Source organism: Diabrotica virgifera, chromosome 6 (assembly GCF_917563875.1).
Source record: "Diabrotica virgifera virgifera chromosome 6, PGI_DIABVI_V3a".
In the NCBI taxonomy this organism is placed as follows: domain Eukaryota; kingdom Metazoa; phylum Arthropoda; class Insecta; order Coleoptera; family Chrysomelidae; genus Diabrotica; species Diabrotica virgifera.
The window spans coordinates 25779593-25800013 of NC_065448.1; the positions used below are offsets into that span (position 1 = coordinate 25779593).

At 35.7% G+C, this 20421-nt stretch overlaps 1 protein-coding gene and 1 non-coding gene across 2 annotated transcripts in view; one reads left to right on the top strand and one right to left on the bottom strand.

Annotated features, from left to right (window-relative positions):
* Positions 1 to 459: 459 nt before the first annotated feature.
* LOC114327004 (programmed cell death protein 2-like) overlaps positions 460 to 20421 on the top strand; it is a 157942-nt gene continuing 137980 nt past the window's right edge. The window contains exons 1-3 of the mRNA XM_028275504.2: positions 460 to 752; positions 1059 to 1222; positions 8763 to 9046. Coding sequence (XP_028131305.2) covers positions 645 to 752; positions 1059 to 1222; positions 8763 to 9046 — 556 coding nt within the window. The 5' untranslated portion in view covers positions 460 to 644. The remainder of the gene's footprint in view (positions 753 to 1058; positions 1223 to 8762; positions 9047 to 20421) is intronic.
* Positions 913 to 984, bottom strand: Trnaa-cgc (transfer RNA alanine (anticodon CGC)). The gene has a single exon. It is a non-coding gene; the product is annotated as a tRNA-Ala (tRNA).

The following is a 20421-nucleotide window of genomic DNA, read 5'->3' on the forward strand; positions in this document are numbered from 1 at the left end:
CTTTCTCCTACTATGTATGTACTTCATATTTCATAATATCATATTTTTGGTCTTGAAAACAGTGCTAATTCTAACATTTTCAGTGTTTTTAAAATCCCAACATGTTCAATAGTTTATAAGATCTAAGAGATATTAGCGTATAAAGTTTGTATTTGGTTAACACCTGTTCTTCTCATAAAGCCGTAATGTAATCTAATCATTTTATTTATATGATTATAAATCATATAAATATGATTTATATGAGAAAACATATAAATATGTTTTCTTTGTGGATGATGTATCTTAGTAACAGAATGTAAAAGATTCTAATTGCTCTTACACTCTAAATAAAGAACCCAAAAATGTTTTATTCTTTGTAATTTTCAATTATTAATTATATCAAATAAAGTATCAAGAATTATTAAACTGTTTAGGTGTGTGTTAATATTTATTGGGTATCTTAAATGCTGATCTTCTGAGCGATTAGATAACCCATACATGGATTTAAATAAATCGATAAAAACATTGGATGATCTGCGCATGTTTAGCATGCTCGGCAAGAGTTTGGTTATGGACAATATTTTTCGTATGTGTATGTTTGGTTGACTAATTTCAGAGCGCCATCCATCGATCAGCTGTTTTTTGCTTAAATTTTGGCTAAAATAATGGAAAAGAATATTTTTGGCATGTTACTTGGATTCGAAGATGAACCCATTAGTGAAAAATACAAGAATCAAGTCAACTTTACCGTTAACAAAATCGGAGGAAAGCCAGTGAGTAACATTTTTATTTATCTAGTAAAGTTGCCATTTTAAGTTAACAAAAAGAGTAAAAGTGGTAATTAATACACGAATACTACTCTTAATAATGCTTTAAACAATCATGCATCTAATTTAATAATATAGTTTTTGAACAAAAAAAATAAAAAAGTCTTGGAGGAGCTGGGATTTGAACCCAGGACTTTCTGCATGCGAAGCAGACACTCTACCACTGAGTTACACCCCCTACACTTGTAACGAAATAAAATATCTGTTATGTAATATTACATAGGTACCTAATATTATTTATTTCAATTTTAGGATTATCCATCAAATATAAAATTGGATCCTCCAATTTGTCCATTATGCCAGCTTCCAAGACCTTTGGTTGTGCAAGTTTATGCTCCATTAGAGAATATTACTGTTCACCGTACTCTTTATTTGTTTGCTTGTATCAATCCCAACTGCTGGAACTTAAGTGAAAGGTAAGTTGTTATTTATTAAACTTAGATCAACTTGTATAATTAGGTACCTATTATACATTAGTTTTATTAAAATGGTTTATTTCTTTTATCTTCCTTACCCTTTAAATTTTTCTGTCTTTAAGGATTTGTTCGTATTTTTTTCCGTCTTCATCCCGGTTTTCCATACTTGACAGACAAAATCAGGGCGATCAGGCAGTCGGGCAGTGGCGCACCCAGAATTTTTCTCTGGGGGGGTTGGCTTGGGCACCGAAATTTTTTTTTGTTTGTGAAAGATAAGTTACGTTTTCCTACGTATTTATATATTTTTTATATGCCCTGGGAAGGGTTTTAACCCCCAAACCCCCCCTCGGTGCGCCACTGAAATTAGGTAATAGGTACTTAGGTAATAATTAATAATTTAGTGTCAAAAAACCATCAAAAAACTCAAAAATGCGATTTTTTCGTTGCCATTAACAAGCCCAGCCCAGGCGGAATCTGTTTTGAATTGGACATGTCTTAAATTAGTGTGACAGTTTAATCGTCTGGCACCGTTTATTAAAAAAAAAATAGCAATAATTGGGAAAAATGTGCAAAAATGCGAGTTTCTTCTTTAAATTTTTTCGAGCCTTTAATAAACATAAATTACAGCCTTCACATTCCAAATAGAAAAACTCTATGATACGTGATACGACTGAATAAACGTGTGCTGAATTTCGTTAGGATCGGTTTACAAGTTTTTGCATAATGATTTTGCAATCCAGGGTCTGCAACAAAAATTGCAAATTTGCAAAATTTTGCTGGGCCCAAAATAAGCACTAATATAATAATCTATTTCTTTTTACATATAAATAAAGACTCAACCTCTTAAGTGTACTTTGAAAAATTGAAATCGGTCAACCAATCCGGTAATATTATATTATTTATCTATGTCGGTCAACTAGGAGAGTCTAGGGATTTTTTTTAAGTTATGGTGGTGGGGGAAGCCGATTCACTTTTTGCTTGGCGCGCATAGGGGCTATTCCGCCACTAGAAATAAAAAAATTCGCTAGGCTCTCCTTGTTGACCGATTTCAATTTTACAAAAAGCGTTTGAAAGCTTTTCCTTATATCTATGAAAATCGACTATTTAATCTACTGCCTATTTTGGGCATAGGCGTAACCAGGGGGTTATAACCCCCCATTTGGATGTACTTTGAGCTCTATACGCTTAACACCATTACTATTCTAGTGCATCCGATGAAACAATTGTGCATTTAATGATAGAAGCATATAATTTGGACCACATGTACTACACATATAAAGGTTCAAATTTAGATATGAGGCCATCTCAGATTTTGCCTTTTGCAAAAATGGCGGGCATTCAAAATTCTTTTTTTTATGTATAAGATCGAGGTCTTCAACCGGAAGAATCGGTTTACCAAAAGTTGTGTTTTCCTGGTTTTTATGTAAAAATATGTTCTTTTTTATTTCAGTTCTTTCACCCTGGGTATACTAATTTTTCAAAAAGTTAATACCGCCATTGAATAGAGCGTAAAAATAGTTTTTAGGAAATATTTTGAAGTTTTTAGTTATGTTAATTACCATTTAATAAATGCATAACGTATATTCGCATGTAACTATGAAACTATGTGCGGCAGATTCGTGAAACTAATATAACAATTATTGTGCATTTAATGGTAGAAGCATATAATTTGGACCACACATACTACACATACAAAAATTCAAATTTAGATATGAGGCCATCTCAGATTTTGTCTTTTACAAAAATGGCGGGCATTCAAAATGAATCTGCCGCACATAGGTACATGTGAAGATACGTTATGCATTTATTAAATGGTAAGCGTAGAGCGTAAAAATAGTTTTTAGGAAATATTTTGAAGTTTTTAGTTATGTTAATTACCATTTAATAAATGCATAACGTATCTTCACATGTACCTATGTGCGGCAGACTCGTACAAATATTATAAGAATTATTGTGTATTTAATGATAGAAGCATATAATTTGGACCACATATACTACACATATAAAGGTTCAAACTTAGATGTAAGGCCATCTCAGATTTTGCCTTTTACAAAAATGGCGGGCAATCAAAATGGTGACTATACATATGTGACTAATAGCACGATAACTTTTGAACGAAAAGTCCGATTTCAGCCAAATTTGGCATGAAGCTTCTTTTTTTGATGAATAAGATCGAGGTCTTGAATCGGAAGAATCGGTTTACCACAAGTTGTGTTTTGACTGTTTTTTTATGTAAAAATATGTTGTTTTTTTTTCAATTCTTTCACCCTGTATATATTAATTTTTCAAAAAGCTAATACCGCCATTGAAAAGAGAGTAAAAATATTTTTAGGAAATATTTGAACTTTTTAGTTATGTTAATTACCATTTAATAAATGCATAACGTATCTTCACATGTACCTATGTGCGGCAGATTCATTTTGAATGCCCGCCATTTTTGTAAAAGACAAAATCTGAGATGGCCTCATATCTAAATTTGAATTTTTGTATGTGTAGTATGTGTGGTCCAAATTATATGCTTCTACCATTAAATGCACAATAATTGTTATATTAGTTTCACGAATCTGCCGCACATAGTTTCATAGTTACATGCGAATATACGTTATGCATTTATTAATTGGTAATTAACATAACTAAAGAGTTCAAAATATTTCCTAAAAAATATTTTTACGCTCTTTTCAACGCCGGTATTACCTTTTTGAAAAATTAATATATACAGGATGAAAGAACTAAAAAAATAAACCATATATTTTTACATAAAAAATCAGGAAAAACGCAACTTCTGGTAAACCGATTCTTCCGGTTCAAGACCTTGATTATTTTCGTGAAAAGAAGAACACATATACCAAATTTGGTTGAAATCGGACTTTTCGTTCAAAAGTTATCGTGCTATTAGTCACATAATATGTATAGACGCCATTTTAAATGACCGCCATTTTTGTAAAAGGCAAAATCTGAGATGGCCTCATATCTAAATTTGAACCTTTATATGTGAAGTAGGGGAAAGGTAGGTAAAGTGGAATAATTACCGATTCAAGCTTGTATCCCGGTAGAAGTATTCGTCTTAAAAGTTTGAGTTTATGGAAGAAGCCACTTACGTTATAGCCCTACGTAGTACTGTTAAGAAATTAAACTAATATATCACCACTTCGGAGAAAAACGTCAAAAGTAAAAGTGGTGTAATATTCCACTTTACCCGCCATATTGGAGGTAAAGCGGAATACAAAAACTTAAAATGAATTAATATTATTTAATGTTGTAATCTAATACATCATCTTTATTAGGCCATTTGAAATATTTTTGCGTCCTTTCCATACACTTTACAGACGCTGATTCACCTGATTTTGAAATTACTAAACCGGGAAATGTTTGTCCGTTGTACTCTACAGCTACATATATCCCTTCCTTAATATCTTCTGTTTTTATGGTAGGAATTTGAACTGGTAGGTCCAACTCTGAACCGCTGTCGGTGTCACTATAAATGCTGATGTTTGCATCATCTTCTTCTTCGCTGTCGCTTTGAAATAGTTGCTTCGTAACTTTCTTGGTTGGATTTTTTGGGGTCGGAGCCTTCAAATTCTTAAACTCTTCAATAAAAGGGGTAGAAGTTGCTACTACAGTTTTTCCTGATCGAGCCCTTTTCTTCGTTGGATTTTCGATATTTGAAGCGACCCGTGGGATAGGTAAAATATCCGCAGGACTAACAATAGTCTTATGGAGGAGAATGTCATTTGACACTGGAGTGGACGCTGATGGCAGGTTAGATGTAGCGAGTAGAGGCCCAGGACGATCAGTTGTATCTGCAGCCACGAAAACGTTTGGATCAGGTCTCTCAAACGGCCAAATACCCGTCTTCTTAAATCCTGAGATAGCTGTTGCCATACTAGCTGCCTTCAAGTAAGCTTCTCCGAAGAGAGGACCGACATCATGAATCGTCACAACTTTCCCCGGGTGGGTTCGCAGCCAAACTCGCACTGCCTGTTCATAGAAGGTCGACATGGGATACATAAATGATACGTCCAGTGGCTGAAGTCGATGTGTGCAATGTGGTGGTAGCACCAGGATGTCTACAAAGTTTTTCTTAGCAAGCTCTAAGACTTCAATGTTTTTTATGTGGGTTGAATGGCCATCTAAAATTAGTAAAACCCTGTCCTCGGAGGTAGGCTTCGCAAATTTAATAAAATGGTGAAACCAAGCCGTAAAGATTTCGGTCTGCATCCATCCAGAAGCATGCGTGAAAATTTTGGTATTCAGAGGAACTCCAATGTCGAATGTCAAAAGTGATGTCTCACCCGTGGAAAAATAAGAGCAGGAGGGATGTATTCCCCTGCAGCGTTGAAGCAAATTTCTGCAGTTGTAAGCGTACCTCTTTCAGCTGATGATAAAACTCCTACTTGCTTTTTCCCCTTTTTTGAAATAATCTTTGAAGGCTTATTTCGCACGGTAGAGATTCCGGTTTCGTCACAATTATAGATGCGGTTAGGTTTGTAGTTGTGTTTTTGGTATAAGTCTTCCAATAAATCAAAGAACTTTCCGACACTAACTGCGTTAAATGCTGACGCTCGCGCTGCTGACGTTTTTTCTGGAAGTCGAAGTGAAAGAACTGGGTGCCGTTTCATGAAACCAAGCAACCATACTTTACCAGCTTCTTTCTTCTCATTATTGAATCTATGTTCAATGTTATTTCGTATGGCAAACTCGTAGGTAAGATATTTTAAGTCAGAAATAGTTAGCCCAAACAGGCGTTCTTCCATTTTAAGAATATAGTCTACCAACATCCTCTCTTGATCTACCGTGAACACGCAACGGAATCGTCCAAATTGCTTCACTAAACGTTCTTCTGGTGGTCGCTTTAATCTTCTAAAAAGAGTTGTCGATGGAATGTTATATTGTTTTGCAGAAGAATGAATTGATAAACCACCTTGACATGCAGTTAGAGCCTCAGCCATTGCCTTCTCGTCCCAACTCTGCTGGGAAGTCTTTCGTTTGTAAAAATTAGGCATGCTAAAAAAATGTTGTCACTTAATAACATTGTTAAACTTTTAGGAGGTAAAGTGGAACGTCATTCCGCTTTACCCGCATACGTTTCATTCCACTTTACCCGCATCAACATTTTTTCTGTACAAACACGATAGCTACTAACCAAACGTGCTAATAAGTTAAAGAAAGAGTATTTATGTCCACAAATAACCATTTTATACAATAGATAATAAATACGGTTAGAAAAACTTACCTGTTGCTGATAAGAAAATTCGTCTTAGTCACCAAATATTACAACTTTTTGTTAAAAAACAATGATCTTGTTTAACTCACATGAACATATCAATGAAAGTGCGCCATATTGAAGTAAATATTGCCAAATGTCAAAAGGTATATTGTGGTAGGAGTTACAACAAAAACCGCCAATTTTGAAATTAAATTTTAAGCTTATTCCGCTTTACCCACCCATTCCACTTTACCTACCTTTTCCCTATATGTGGTCCAAATTATATGATTCTACCATTAAATGTACAATAATTCTTATAATATTTGCACGAATCTGCTGCACGTAGGTACATGTGAAGATAAGTTACGCATTTATTAAATGGTAATTAACAAAACTAAAAAGATCAAAATATTTCCTAAACAATATTTTACGCTCTTTTTAATGCCGGTATTACCTTTTTGAAAAAATAATATGTACAGGGTGAAAGAATTGAAAAAAATAACATATTTTTACATAAAAAATCAGGAAAAACACAACTTCTGGTAAACCGATTCTTCCGGTTCAAGAGCTCAATTTTATACACCAAAAAAAGAACTCATATACGAAATTTGGTTTAAGTCCGACTTTTCGTTCAAAAGTTATCGTGTTATTAGTCACATAGGTATCGTCGCCATTTTGAATGCCCGCCCTTTTTGTAAAAAATAAAATCTGAGATGGCCTCCTATCTAATTTTGAACCTTTATATGTGTAGTATGTGTGGTCCAAATAATATGCTTCTATCATTAAATGAACAATTCTTATAATATTTGCACGAATCTGCTGCACTATTCCATACCCCCCAGAGACCATTAAGTAGTTGTAACCCCCCCCCGCCCCGCTTAGGATCATCTTCGTTACACCTTTGATTTTGGAGACCAGCATAATTCGTAATTTTTTTTGCGGACCCTGGTGCGGGAGCACGCCAAATAGAATTCTATTTTAGTGACGTCACGTTGCCTAGCAACCGTCGATTCTCCCATTATAAAATTCTATTTTGTGACATCAGCAAAATATAATTCTATTTGGCGTACTCTGAGCCCAGGATTGCAAAATTATTATGAAAAATTTATTAAACGGATCCTAACGAAATTTAGCACACGCTTCAGTCATGTAACATTGTAACATACGTTTAAGGGGTAAAAATATTTTAAAGAAGAAACTCCATTTTTGCACTTTTTTTGGAATTATTGCTAATTTTTAAACAGCCAAGCAGAAAGCAAAAGATTTTAATCAAATTAGATGTATCCTAGATGAAAATAATAAAATAAGTACTATTCCCGAAAAGGATATCAAAAAGAAATGGAAAAAGTACTTTGACAGGCTATTACATGAATAATTTGACAGCAAAACCAGTTAAGTTAAGGGAGATAGTAACATCAATGGTCACCAAAATAACAAATGAGGAAGTGGTTCGAGCACTTCTTCTTTTTTCTCATAATCCTTAGTGTCCTTCAGGTCGTCGGATATTCAAAAGGGCACTTCAAAAAATAAAAAAAAAATGTAAAGCAGTTGGATCAGATGATACTCCTGGGGAAGTATGGAGAGCATTGCATTGGGAAAGACAGGAACAAGTTGCGGCTAACTGGTTTATTCAATAGAAGTATGGAGGTTGGACAAATGCCAGACGAATGGAGAAGCATTATATTAGTAGATACCTGTTTACAAAAACAAGGGAGATATACAACAATGCGCACAAACTACAGGGCCATAAAACTACTTAGCATACCATGAAAACATGGGAAAGAGTAATTAATAGACAGATACATGAAGAAACCGAAATATCCGATAATCAATTTGGCTTTATGCAGGGCAGATCAACCACAGATGTACTCATTGATCTTGAGAAAGCATATGATAGAGTTCTTCGAGATATTTTGTGGTGGACACTAAATAAGAAAGGAGTCCCCGGTGAATATGTAAAGATTGTGAGAGATATATATGAAAGAGTAACAACTTAGGACACGTGTGGGAGAGACTGATAAATTTCATGCGAAAGTAGGATTGCACCAAGGCTCGGTGCTTAGTCCTTATTTATTCTCACTCGTTTTATATCAGATAACAGCGAAACTACAACTACAGGGTAACATACCCTGGTGTTAATGTATGCTGATGATGTGTTGGTGGGAAATAATGAAGGTGTTACGGCCGTTGACATGTTGTCATGGAACTGTCAGCAATAGTTACTCCTCTATTCTTATCTCTGTCATTTTTAAGTATGTTTTATTGTTATTTGTGTCTTTTGTACGTGAATCGTTTCTTATAAATGGAACCATATACGATATGCCTATTTTGTAGCTGGATCTGCATCAGAGTGAATTCCCAAGACCAAATAATCGAGACTACTGAAGAAACAGCTGCAATTGGACCCAAGACAACCGCGGCAACAGATTGGTGTGCAGATGCAGATGATTGGGACGACGACAACAACGCAAATTTTAATGAAGAAAATGGAAATGTCATTAGTAACATAGAGAAAGTCTCTGATGAAGAAGAAGAAAGCTGCTCACTGGAAGATTCTCTGAGATCCGGGTTCGTTAATTTGAGTGTAGATGATAGAAACGCCAACAAAGGAGCACAAGGTGAGTAGATTTTGATTATATAACTCTTATTTCTCTGTGTAGTACATTTATATAGTGCGCTGGACTAAGTGTTATCCCCCCCCCCATATATTAACTTATTTATTTTTAGCACATAAGCAAAACGCTCGGACAGGTCGATTTATAAAATTATAGTATATATAATGTTTCGAATTTTACGCGATCCTTCTTCAGGTGACAGCCATAACTTTGATTTTTTTTCAAATGGGAAAGTACATCATGACACCTTATTTAAAAGCTTTTGAAATACTGATTACAAAAATGTATAATACTTGTGTAAAATTTCGGTCAAATGCTTTTTATGCATTCATTTTTTTCGAATCCTCAGAAAACTAATTAGTAGTTTTGAAAAACTCAAACGCAGAATGAAAGATTACATTATTACCGAGGGCCGAAAGTCCTTAGAATAAGCAAAAAGTTTCTTTTGAATAATATATTTGAAATTAAAAATCATACTAAATTGTCTCTTCGTTTTCACCCCTGTAACTTATTAAAATAAACATATATAGATAATAAACATTATAGATGTTTTTAGGGACGTTCGGCCCTCGATAATAATGTAATCCTTCGTTTTACGTTTAAATTTTTCGAAAATTCTTATTAGTTTTCTCAGGATTCAAAAAAATGAATGCAATTAAAAATCATTGGACCGAAATTTTGCGCAAGTATAATACATTTTTGTAATCAGTATTTCAAAAGCTTTTAAATGAGGTGTCACATGATGTACTTTCCCATTCAAAAAAATCAAAGTTATTACTATCACCTGAAGAGGAATCTAGTAAAGTTCGAAACATTGATGCTATCTACTAAAAATAAATGAGTTAATATGGGGAGTGGGTAACACTTATTCCTGCGCACTGTAGAACAAAATTATGAGATACGAAGACTACAACACCTTGGCCACAAGATGAGAGGAACAAAATACTATGCCGAAGAATTAGCACCAAAAAAGTATTAACAAGTACTGAAAGAGCTTAAACAGATTAGCCTAATAGATGATACAGATTTCAAAAATTAAATAAAAGCCAAACATGAAAATAAAAAACTAAAAGGAAAAGTAGATCTGGCGGTATCAAAGAAAAAATATATCAGAATAAGAAAAATATACATTATAAAGTTTTCAGGGACTTTCGGCCTTCGGTAATAACGTAATCTTTCATTCTGCGTTTAAATTTTTCAAAAATATATATTAGTTTTCTCAGAATTTAAACAAAATGAATCCATTTAAAAATCATTTTTGTGATCATAGTCTAAGAGCTGGGAGCGGATTTTGTGCGTGATAAGTAATATGGAAAAACTATACGGGGATATGTTGAATTAGTTGTGTAGATTACTTTCACCAACGGCCGGAAACCAGAGTTGGGGCCGAGGGTAGTTATAAGGGGTCAAAGTCGCGGATTTTATTATTTTTTTTATGACGCTCATGATCGAGATAGTGCACCAAAATTTGGAAATAAATAGGTCATGACGTACCTAAGTAAAATCTCTAGGGGCTCAACGCTGCGTGGCCGACAAAGGGGTGGGGGTAGGGGTGAATATAAAAAATATAAGGGGTTTTTTGCGACGTTCGTGATTGAGATAGTGCACCAAAATTTGGGTATAAGTAGACCATGACATAAATAATTGAAATCCTCAAAGCCGGAAACCAGAGTGGGGAAGGAAGGGGTCAAAGTTCCGTTTTTTATTATTTTTTTTGTCACGCTCATGATCAAGATAGCGCGCCAAAATTTGGGAATAAGTAGGTCATGACGCAACTAAGTAAAATCTCCAGGAGTGGAACGCTGCGTGGTCGACAAAGGGGTGGGGCAGGGGTGAATCTAAAAAAATGTAAGGGGTTTTTTGCGACGTTCGTGATTGAGATAGTGCACCAAAATTTGGGAATAAGTAGGCGATGACATCATCATCCAACCAATTCACGTCCACTGCTGGACATAGGTCTCCCTCAATTGTTTCCACACTTCACGGTTTTGTGCTGATTTTTGCCAGTTTTTACTAATCCGCCTGATATCATCTGCCCATCGTGTAGGCGGCCTTCCTCTACTTCGTTTATCTTCTCTTGGTCTCCACTCCATCAGCTTTCGTGCCCATCTTGAATCTTTCAGCCTGGCGACGTGTCCTGCCCAGTTCCATTTGAGCCTGGTGATACGTTCTACAACATCTGCGATACCGGTTGTTTGTCTGAGATCTTCATTTCTTATTTTATCCCGTAGAGTTACGCCCAGCATGGATCTTTCCATGCGCCTTTGAGCAACCCGCATTTTCGACGCTGTTGCCTTGGTTAGAGTCAGTGTCTCTGCTCCATATGTCATTACCGGTAGCACACATTGGTCAAACACTTGTCTTTTTAAACCGATCGGTATACTGCTCCTAAATATGTCTCTCAGAGCTCCGTAGGCTGCCCAAGCAAGAGTTAATCTTCTTTTTATTTCGCATGTTTGGTTATCTCTGCCAATTCTAATTTCATGACCCAAGTAAATGTACTTTTCCACTAGTTCTACTTCTTGTTCGCGTATAATCAGCTGCCCGCTAGGAATCAGATTAGTCATAAATTTAGTTTTAGAAAAGTTCATTTTCAGGCCTATTTTCCAGCAGATAGCGTCTAACTCATTTAGCATTTTCTTTACTTCTCCTAGGTCATCAGTTATAAGGACTATGTCATCTGCAAAACGAAGATGATTTAACTTTTCTCCATCTATTTTGATCCCTTTATTGTCCCAGTTGAGCATCTTAAAGGCATATTCCAGAACAGTTATGAATTGTTTTGGCGAGAGTGTGTCGCCTTGTCTTACGCCGCGTTCTATGCTTATTTGTTTGGTTTTATCATGTAACTTAACACTCATTGTTGCCTCTTTATAAATATTATAGATGAGTGTACTGTAACGGTAGTCAATGCGGCATTCATTTAGAGCTTCTAAAATGCTATCCAGCTCTATCGTGTCAAAGGCTTTATGAAAATCCACGAATGCTAGGACAAGGGTTTTATTATATTCTATTGACTTCTCAATTAGTAACTTGACTGCCTGCAGATGGTCGTTTGTCCCAAAGTTTGATCGAAATCCAGCTTGTTCTTTTGGCTGGTAAAAATCTAGCTTCTTTTCTACTCTTGATGTCACTACTTTTGTAAAGAGTTTGTATAAGTGGTTTAGCAGGCTAATGGGTCTATAATGTTCTAAGTCTGTCTTATCTCCCTTCTTATGCAAAAGTATTGTTACTGCGTTTTTCCATTTTTCAGGTATCGACTTTTGATGAAGGCATAAGTTGAAGAGATTTTTTATTTTACCTATAAGAATGTGGCCTCCGTTTTTAATGGCCTCTATTACGACTCCATCTTCACCTGGTGCTTTTCCATTTTTCATTTTTCTCAGTGCTTGATGGATTTCGCTAGTGATTATCTCTGGTAGTATTTCGGAGCCTTGGTTTATTATTTTCTTTGAAACCGCTTCCCTCAGATTATTTTGATTCAGCCTTTGGCTCCTATATAGTTCCACATAAAATTCTTCTACGATATTTAGTAAATCTTCTCTGTTTGATGTTATTTCGCTGTTTTTATTTTTTAATTTATGTATTTCGCATTTTCCGTTGGTCAATTTCCTTCGTAAAACTTTCAAACTTTTATTTTCTTCTATGGTTTTCTGGATGCTTTGAGTTTTATACTTCCTTAGATCTTTTCTGATTTCCTTTGACACTTTCTTGTTGATGTCTCTTAACGCACTTTTTTCAGTATTTTCGCTTCCTCTCATTTTACTTCGCGTTTTGATTAGTTCTCTAGTTTCTGGGCTTATTTTTTCATCTCTCTTCTTTTTTGGGCAGTTTTTTCGTTGACTTTCTTCAATGGTTCTAATTATGTTTTCATTTAAGCTATTTATACTTTCATCTGAAGTTGTATTTCTTTCCAAAGCAGCGTTTATATGGTGTTGGTATTTATCAATATTTAATGGGGGAGTCCAGGCTTGCAAGGTTTTCTTTTTTATCAAACGATTACGTTCTTTTTTGAGGTCTATTTTTATTGTGGCTCTTACCATTCGATGGTCACTTCCTGTAGTAAATTTATTTAGGACGCTCACGTCTGTGATAATCTGTTTTTTGTCGCTGATAATGTAATCTATTTCATTTCTTGTTTTACCATCAGGACTTTCCCACGTCCACCTTCTATGTAGTTTTTTAACGAAAAAACTGTTCATTTGGAACAAGTTATTCTGTAGCAAAAAGCCTAAGAGTGTTTCTCCCCGCTCATTTCTACCTAGAGTTCCAAAATTTCCTAGTGATGTCTCTGCTTCGTCTTCTTTAAGGCCTAATTTTGCATTAAAATCCCCACACAGGATTGTAAAGTGGGTGGGTGTGTCTTTTAGAGCTACAGATATATCATCATAAAAGTCTTCAACTTCTTCGTCTGGATGTTGTGTTGTTGGAGCGTATACCTGGATAATTTTCAGTTTATACCTGTTGTTGAGCTTTAGGGTTACATAGGCAACTCTTATAGACACACTTTTTATATCAACTACGTTTTTCTTATGTTTTTTATGGATGAAGAAACCGACCCCTCCAACTGATTCGGTTTCGGAGCCAATGCTATAGAAGAGGTGTCCTGATTTCAGCGTCTTTAAGTTTTCACCACGGTGTCGTATTTCGCAGACTCCTATTACGTCCCATTTAATTTCTTTGATTGCATCTTCCATTTCGAAGAATTTTTCTTCTGACAATAGAGTTCTGGCATTATAGGTGGCAACGTAGAATGAAAAGGGTTTACGTATTTCTCGTTTCGTCAGTTTTTTGTCCCCCCCAGAATCCTTGGGACAGACTGATAAATCAGTGTGAGACTCTGGATTTATCCTACTCACCTGGGGTCTTTCCGTCTTTGTTTTAAAATCTGACATTTCGATTTATTTGAGGGGATGTTGGCAACATAAAACACCACGCTTGCCGAACGGGTTGGTGAGTCGCAGTATAGAAGCCAATCAAACTGCTGCAGTCTTGCCTCCTACTATCCAATATTAGGCCGGTCCTGGATAATTTTTTTTTTTTTGACATAACTAAGTAATATCCCCAGAGGCGGAAACCAGAGTGGCGGACGAGGGTAGTTATAGGGGGTAAAAGTCGCGGCTTTTATTATTTTTTTTTGTGGCGCTCATGATGGAGATAATGCACCAAAATTTGGGAGTAAGTAGGTTATGACGTAACTAAGTAAAATCTTCAGGGGCGGAAGGCTGCTTGGGGTACAAAGGGGTGGTAGGCAGGGGTGAGAATAAAAATATATGGGGATTTTTTTGCCGTTCGTGATCGAGATAGTGCACCAAAATTTGGGAATAAGTAGATCATGACATTACTAAGTAAAATCTAAGGGACGGAACGCTGCGTTGGGGACAAATGTTGTGCCGGGTCACAAAAAAAATAATACACACTGCAAATTTGACCCCTTAAAACTACCCTCATCTCCAACTCTGGTTTCCGGCTCTGGGGATTTTACTTAGCTACGTCATGGTCTACTTATTCCCAAATTTTGGTACACTATCTCAATCTAGCACGTCGCAAAAAACCCCTTATATTTTTTATATTCACACTTCCCCCCCCTTTTATCGGCCACGCATCGTTCCACCCCTGGAGATTGTACTTAGTTACCTCATGACCTACTTATTCCCAAATTTTGGTGCACTATCTCGATCATGAGCGTCACAAAAAAAAATAAAAACGGCGAATTTGACCCCTTATAACTACCCTCATGCCCAACTCTGGTTTCCGGCTCTGAGGATTTTACTTAGTTATGTCATGGTCTAGTTATTCCCAAATTTTGGTGCACTCTCTCAATCACGAACGTCGCAAAAAACCCCTAATATTTTTTGAATTCCCCCCCGCCCCACCCCTTTGTCGGCCACGCAGCGTGCCACCCCTGGAGATTTTACTTTGTTACGTCATGACCTACTTATTCCGAAATTTTGGTGCACTATCTCGATCATGAGCGTCATAAAAAAAATAATAAAATCCGCGACTTTGACCCCTTATAACTACCCTCGGCCCCAACTCTGGTTTCCGACCGTTGGTGAAAGTCATGTACACAACTAATCATGTACAAACTAACATATCCCCGTATAGTTTTTCCATATTACTTATCACGCACAAAATCCGCTTCTATCTCTCCGACTATCAGTATTTCGAAAGATTTTAAATGAGGTGTCACATGATTAGACAAGGCGGAAACGGCGGGTTCGTTGGGAAAAATATTCCCATGAGATATTTTTGCATAATCACATTCTTGAGACATCCTAGAATAAGGTTCAAGAAGTCGCCCACGAGAAAAGTGGGCCAATTTTTTTTTAACATTTTTTTTTAATCAAATTGCAAAAATCAATATTTTGGCCCGGACTAATTTTTTTTAGGTTTTTTGGACCATTCTGGACCAAAAAGATCTCTTATAATTTTTCTCTAAAGTTGATCTTTTTCGAGTTATATGCAAGTTAAAATTTGAAAAACGCGAAATGGCCATTTTTAAGGCTTAATAACTCGGTCAAAAATTATTACTTTGAAAGTCAGAAAGTGACTAAATCAAAGTTTAAAGTCGCCGTTACATGATCCTGAAGAAATCTGTGTCATTAATTTACTACTAAGCTGTTATTTTTAATTAATAACAATGAGTGGTTGTATCGTATTGACGCTGCAGTAAGTGTGAGTGCGAGTAAGACGCACAATTGGACTGCTGGAATAGCTTCTCTCTCGCACTCAGCATTTACAGCCCCGCACACGTGCATGGCGCTTATTATTATTACTTAAAAATAACAGCTTAGTAATAAAATAATGACAAAAATTTCTTCAGGATCTTGTAGGGGGGGCTTCAAACTTTGATTTAGTCATATATTGACTTTCATAATAATAACTTTTAACCGAGTTATTAAGCCTTGAAAATCGCCATTTTTCGTTTTTTTCAATTTTAAATTGCTTATAAGTCGAAAACGATCAACTTTAGAAAAAAATTATAAGAGACCTTTTTTGTCCAGAATGGTCCAAAAAATTAAAGAAAAAATTGTTCGGGCCAAAAATATTGATTCTTGCAATTTGATTAAAAAAAAATTATTAAAAAAAAATTGGCCCACTTTTCACTTGGGCGACTTCTTGAACCTTATTCTGGGATGTCTCACGAATGTGATTATGCAAAAAAATCTCATGGGAATATTTTTCCCTTCGAACCCGCCGTTTTCGCCTGGTCTAGATGTACTTTCCCATTAAAAAAAATCAAAGTTATGACTGTCACCTGAAGAGGGATCGCTTAAAGTTAGAAACATTGATGCTATAATATACTATGATTATTTTAAAAATCGACCTGTTCGAGCGTTTTGCTAAAAATAAATAAAAATCCACAAGGAAGTAATTCCTGTAGCTGGCTGTATACCATTAATTACAAGTAAAATTTAATAAAACATTTTTGGTCCTGGTAAAAGGTATATTAGTTTAAAAAGTCCCTATAGGGCTACAAATATATAAACAAAACGTTTTCGCTCTGTAACAAGAGCATCATCAGTGTTACCTAAAATAAGTATAACCGTATTAATTAAAGCAAAATGTTAAAGTTAAAATGATGACCAAGGTAAAAGCAAAGTTTGGTTATACATACTTACAAGCACATGGTGAGCTACCCAAAAAATACAAAGGTTGAAACCTTTTACAAATAGACTAAAAGTCTTATATAAATATAAACATCCTAAAATCCAAAGGATAGATAAAATTCCTATGGATGTGGCTTTAGGGCAACATATGACTTCCACAGGTGATTTCTTCTTCTTTTTTATATAGACTAGACATTACTCTGTCTGTTTTTCAATGTGTTTCCAGTAAGTTGTCATTCCATCGTTTTCGTGGTCTTCCCACTGATCGTCTTCCTATTGGGAAACCGTCTCTCGCCGTCCTTACTACTCTATTTGTTGTCATTCGGCTTATGTGGTCGTTCCATTCTACTCTTCTGCTTTTCACCCAGTTATTAATGTTGTCCACCTTGCATCTCCTTCGTATATCTCCACTTCTAGCTCTATCCCACAGCGTCTTACCATCGATTTTTCGCAATGTTTTCATCTCTGCCGTTTCTAGCATTATTTTTGTCCTTTCTGTATCAGGTCGTGTTTCTGCCGCGTATGTCATTATTGGTCTGACGACTGTTTTGTAAATCCTGCCTTTCACTTCTTTTCCGATGTTTTTATTTCTCCATATTGTTTCATTCAGGCAACCTACGGCTCTGTTTGCTTTATTCACCTGATCTTCCACTTCTGTTTCGAGCTTTCCGTAACTGCCTAGTGTGATGCCTAGATATTTAAACTCCATGACTTGTTCTATTATTTGACCCTCCAGCTCTAATTTACACCTTATTAGATCTGCTGTTATAACCATGCATTTAGTCTTTTTTGGGGAAATTAACATGTTAAATTTTCTAGCGGTTATATTAAATTCGTGCAGCATACGTTGTAAATCATCTTCACTTTGAGAGATTAGTATTGCGTCGTCTGCATAGCAGATTATTTTAAGTTGTTTTTCTCCCATTTGGTATCCTTTTTTTGTTCTTACTTTTTTTATTAGTTCGTCCATGATCAGGTTGAACAACAGAGGACTTAGGGAATCTTCCTGTCTTATCCCATTACCAGCTTCAATTGGGTCAGTTAATTCTTCATCTACTTTTACTTTTATTGTGTTGTTCTGGTAGATATTTTCTATCGTTTTAATTACTCCTAGAGGTACCTCTCTTGCGTACAATAAATGGATAACGTCCTTTAATTTTACCCTGTCAAATGCCTTGTTAAGGTCCACGAAACATAAGTATGCCGGTTTGTTGTATTCTAACGATTGTTCTTGAATCTGCCTCATTATAAATATAGCGTCGGTGCATGATCTTCCCGACCTAAAACCCTGTTGTTCTTCTGCGAATGTTATAATTTTATTCAGTTTGTTTGTTATCACTTTGGTCGTTAATTTTAGTGTTGTGTTTAATAAATTACTTCCTCTGTAATTCTCCGGGTCCGATTTTTCTCCCTTTTTGAAGAGAGGTATTAGGATGCTTGATCTCCATTCTTGTGGTATTCTGTTGTGTTCTATTATTTTTTGGATTAGTTTTAATAATTGTTTGGTCAGGTCTTGTCCTCCATACTTTAGGAGTTCATTCAATATTCGGTCCTCTCCTGGTGATTTTCTATTTTTAATTTCCTTAATGCTTCCGTTACCTCTGCTTCTTCAATATTTATTTCTTCGTTTGTTGTCACTTCAGGTGTTGGTGGTTCGTTATCAAACAGAGATCGAAAATAGTCTGCCCAAGTTTCCTTCTGAATGTGTTTCGTTTTTATTAGTTCGTTCATCTCTTTTCTTTGTCCTCTAATCGTTCTCCATATTTCCTTTTATGTTCCGTAGAAGTCGTGTTCCATCTGTTTTGAGAAACTCTCCCAGTGTTCTCTTTTTATTTGTCTGACTAAAGTGTTTGTTTCGTTTCTAATTCTTTTATAGTGGTTGTATGCCTGTTGTGTTTGTTGTGTTCTGTATTGTAAAAAGGCTTTCTTCTTTTCTTCACATTATATCTTCACTTCCTCTCGAAACCATGGGGTTTTCTTTTTTGATATATTGGTATTCGTTACTTTCCTCTCTCCAAGTGATTCTGTTGCTGCGTTAATTATGTTACTTTTGTGTTTTGTGTTTTTCCCAGATTTCCTCGATGTTATCGTTTTCTAATATTTCATTATGGAAGGAAAAAGCTTAGGGCGGTAACTGGCTTACTAACCGGACACTGCACCCTAAGAAAACACCTGCACAACATGGGGATCTTTCACGGAGACCCTGTTTGCAGGAGATGTGGGGAGGCAGATGAAACTGCCTCACATGTCATATTTGACTGTCCAGCCCAAACCCGATGGCGACTGCAATACGGGGTCGAAAACTCGAACCTAAGTGTCAGAAGTCAGGTAAAGAACCTAATAAAGGGTCTTGTCCTGCTAGCTGGGAGAATGGACCTCTTATAGGTAACAGACGACTTAACTTCAAGTTAAGTAATCCCGAACCCATTGGGGACAAAAACCCAATGATGGTTAACCCGAGACCGAACGGTGTGCAATAAGCCTACTCAGGCTGCAGTACGGGCCCCATGGCCACCCGGTTCGATCTAACAATAAAAAAAAAATATTTCATTATCAGCAATCTTCTCTGATATTCTTTTTCTATATAAGTACTCCGTGGATTCCGTACTTAGTCCTTCGACTTTGATTTTTGTTTGTGTTGGTGCCACTCTCTTAGGTGTGAAGCATTTCATGGTGATTCTAATTTTACATAATACTAGGCTGTGGTCACTACCTACATCTGCTGAGTTGAGGCATCTTACGTCAATTATTTTTGATGGATGTATATCTCTGTTAGTTACAACATAATCTATCATAGATCTTTGTCCACGGGTATTATTGAATGTATATTTGTGTTGGTCTTTGTGGTCAAAAAAGGTGTTGTTTATTCGAAGTTCGTTATTCGTGCAGAAGTTTATCATCAGTTCTCCATTTTCGTTTTTGACATTCTCATTATGTTTTTGTTTATTCCAGGTATTACTTGGTTGCCTATTCGAGCGTTAAAATCCCCCAGTATTATCAACTTTCCTCTTACCACAGGTGGTAAGTGGGTTAATTAATTAGGTCATTATGTTATAAGAGGTGACAGGCAACTAATAACAGATGAGATTTCAAAGCGAAAAATTTTATTGGCTAGTGTAACCAACATTTCATAGAACTCTAAGTTCCATTGACAATTGTCGTCCTGACATCAGATTCGCTTTGAAATCTCATCTGCTAGTAGTTGCCTGTCACCTCTTATAACATAATGACATAATTAATTAACCCACTTACCACCTGTGGGAGTCATATGTTGCCCTAAAGCCACATCCATAGGAATTTTATCCATCCTTTGGATTTTAGGATGTTTATATTTATATAAGACTTTTATTCTATTTGTAAAAGGTTTCAACCTTTGTATTTTTGGGTGGTTCACCAAGTATAACCAAACTTTGCTTTTACCTTGGTCATCATTTTAACTTTAACATTTTGCTTTAATTAATACGGGTATACTTATTTTAGGTAACACTGATGATGCTCTTGTTACAGAGCGAAAACGTTTTGTTTATGTTTGTAGCCCTATAGGGGCTTTTTAAACTATATACCTTTTACCAGGACAAAAATTTTTTATTAAATTTTACTTAAAAATAAATAAATTAAATATGGTGTGTAACACTTATTCCAGCGCACTGTATAATACAATTATTTTATAATGTTTAATCATTTCTTCTTCGCAATGCTGGGTTGGCTTAGGTAATAACATTTTTTCATACCGTTCTATCTTGGATTATACGAATGTTATAAAAT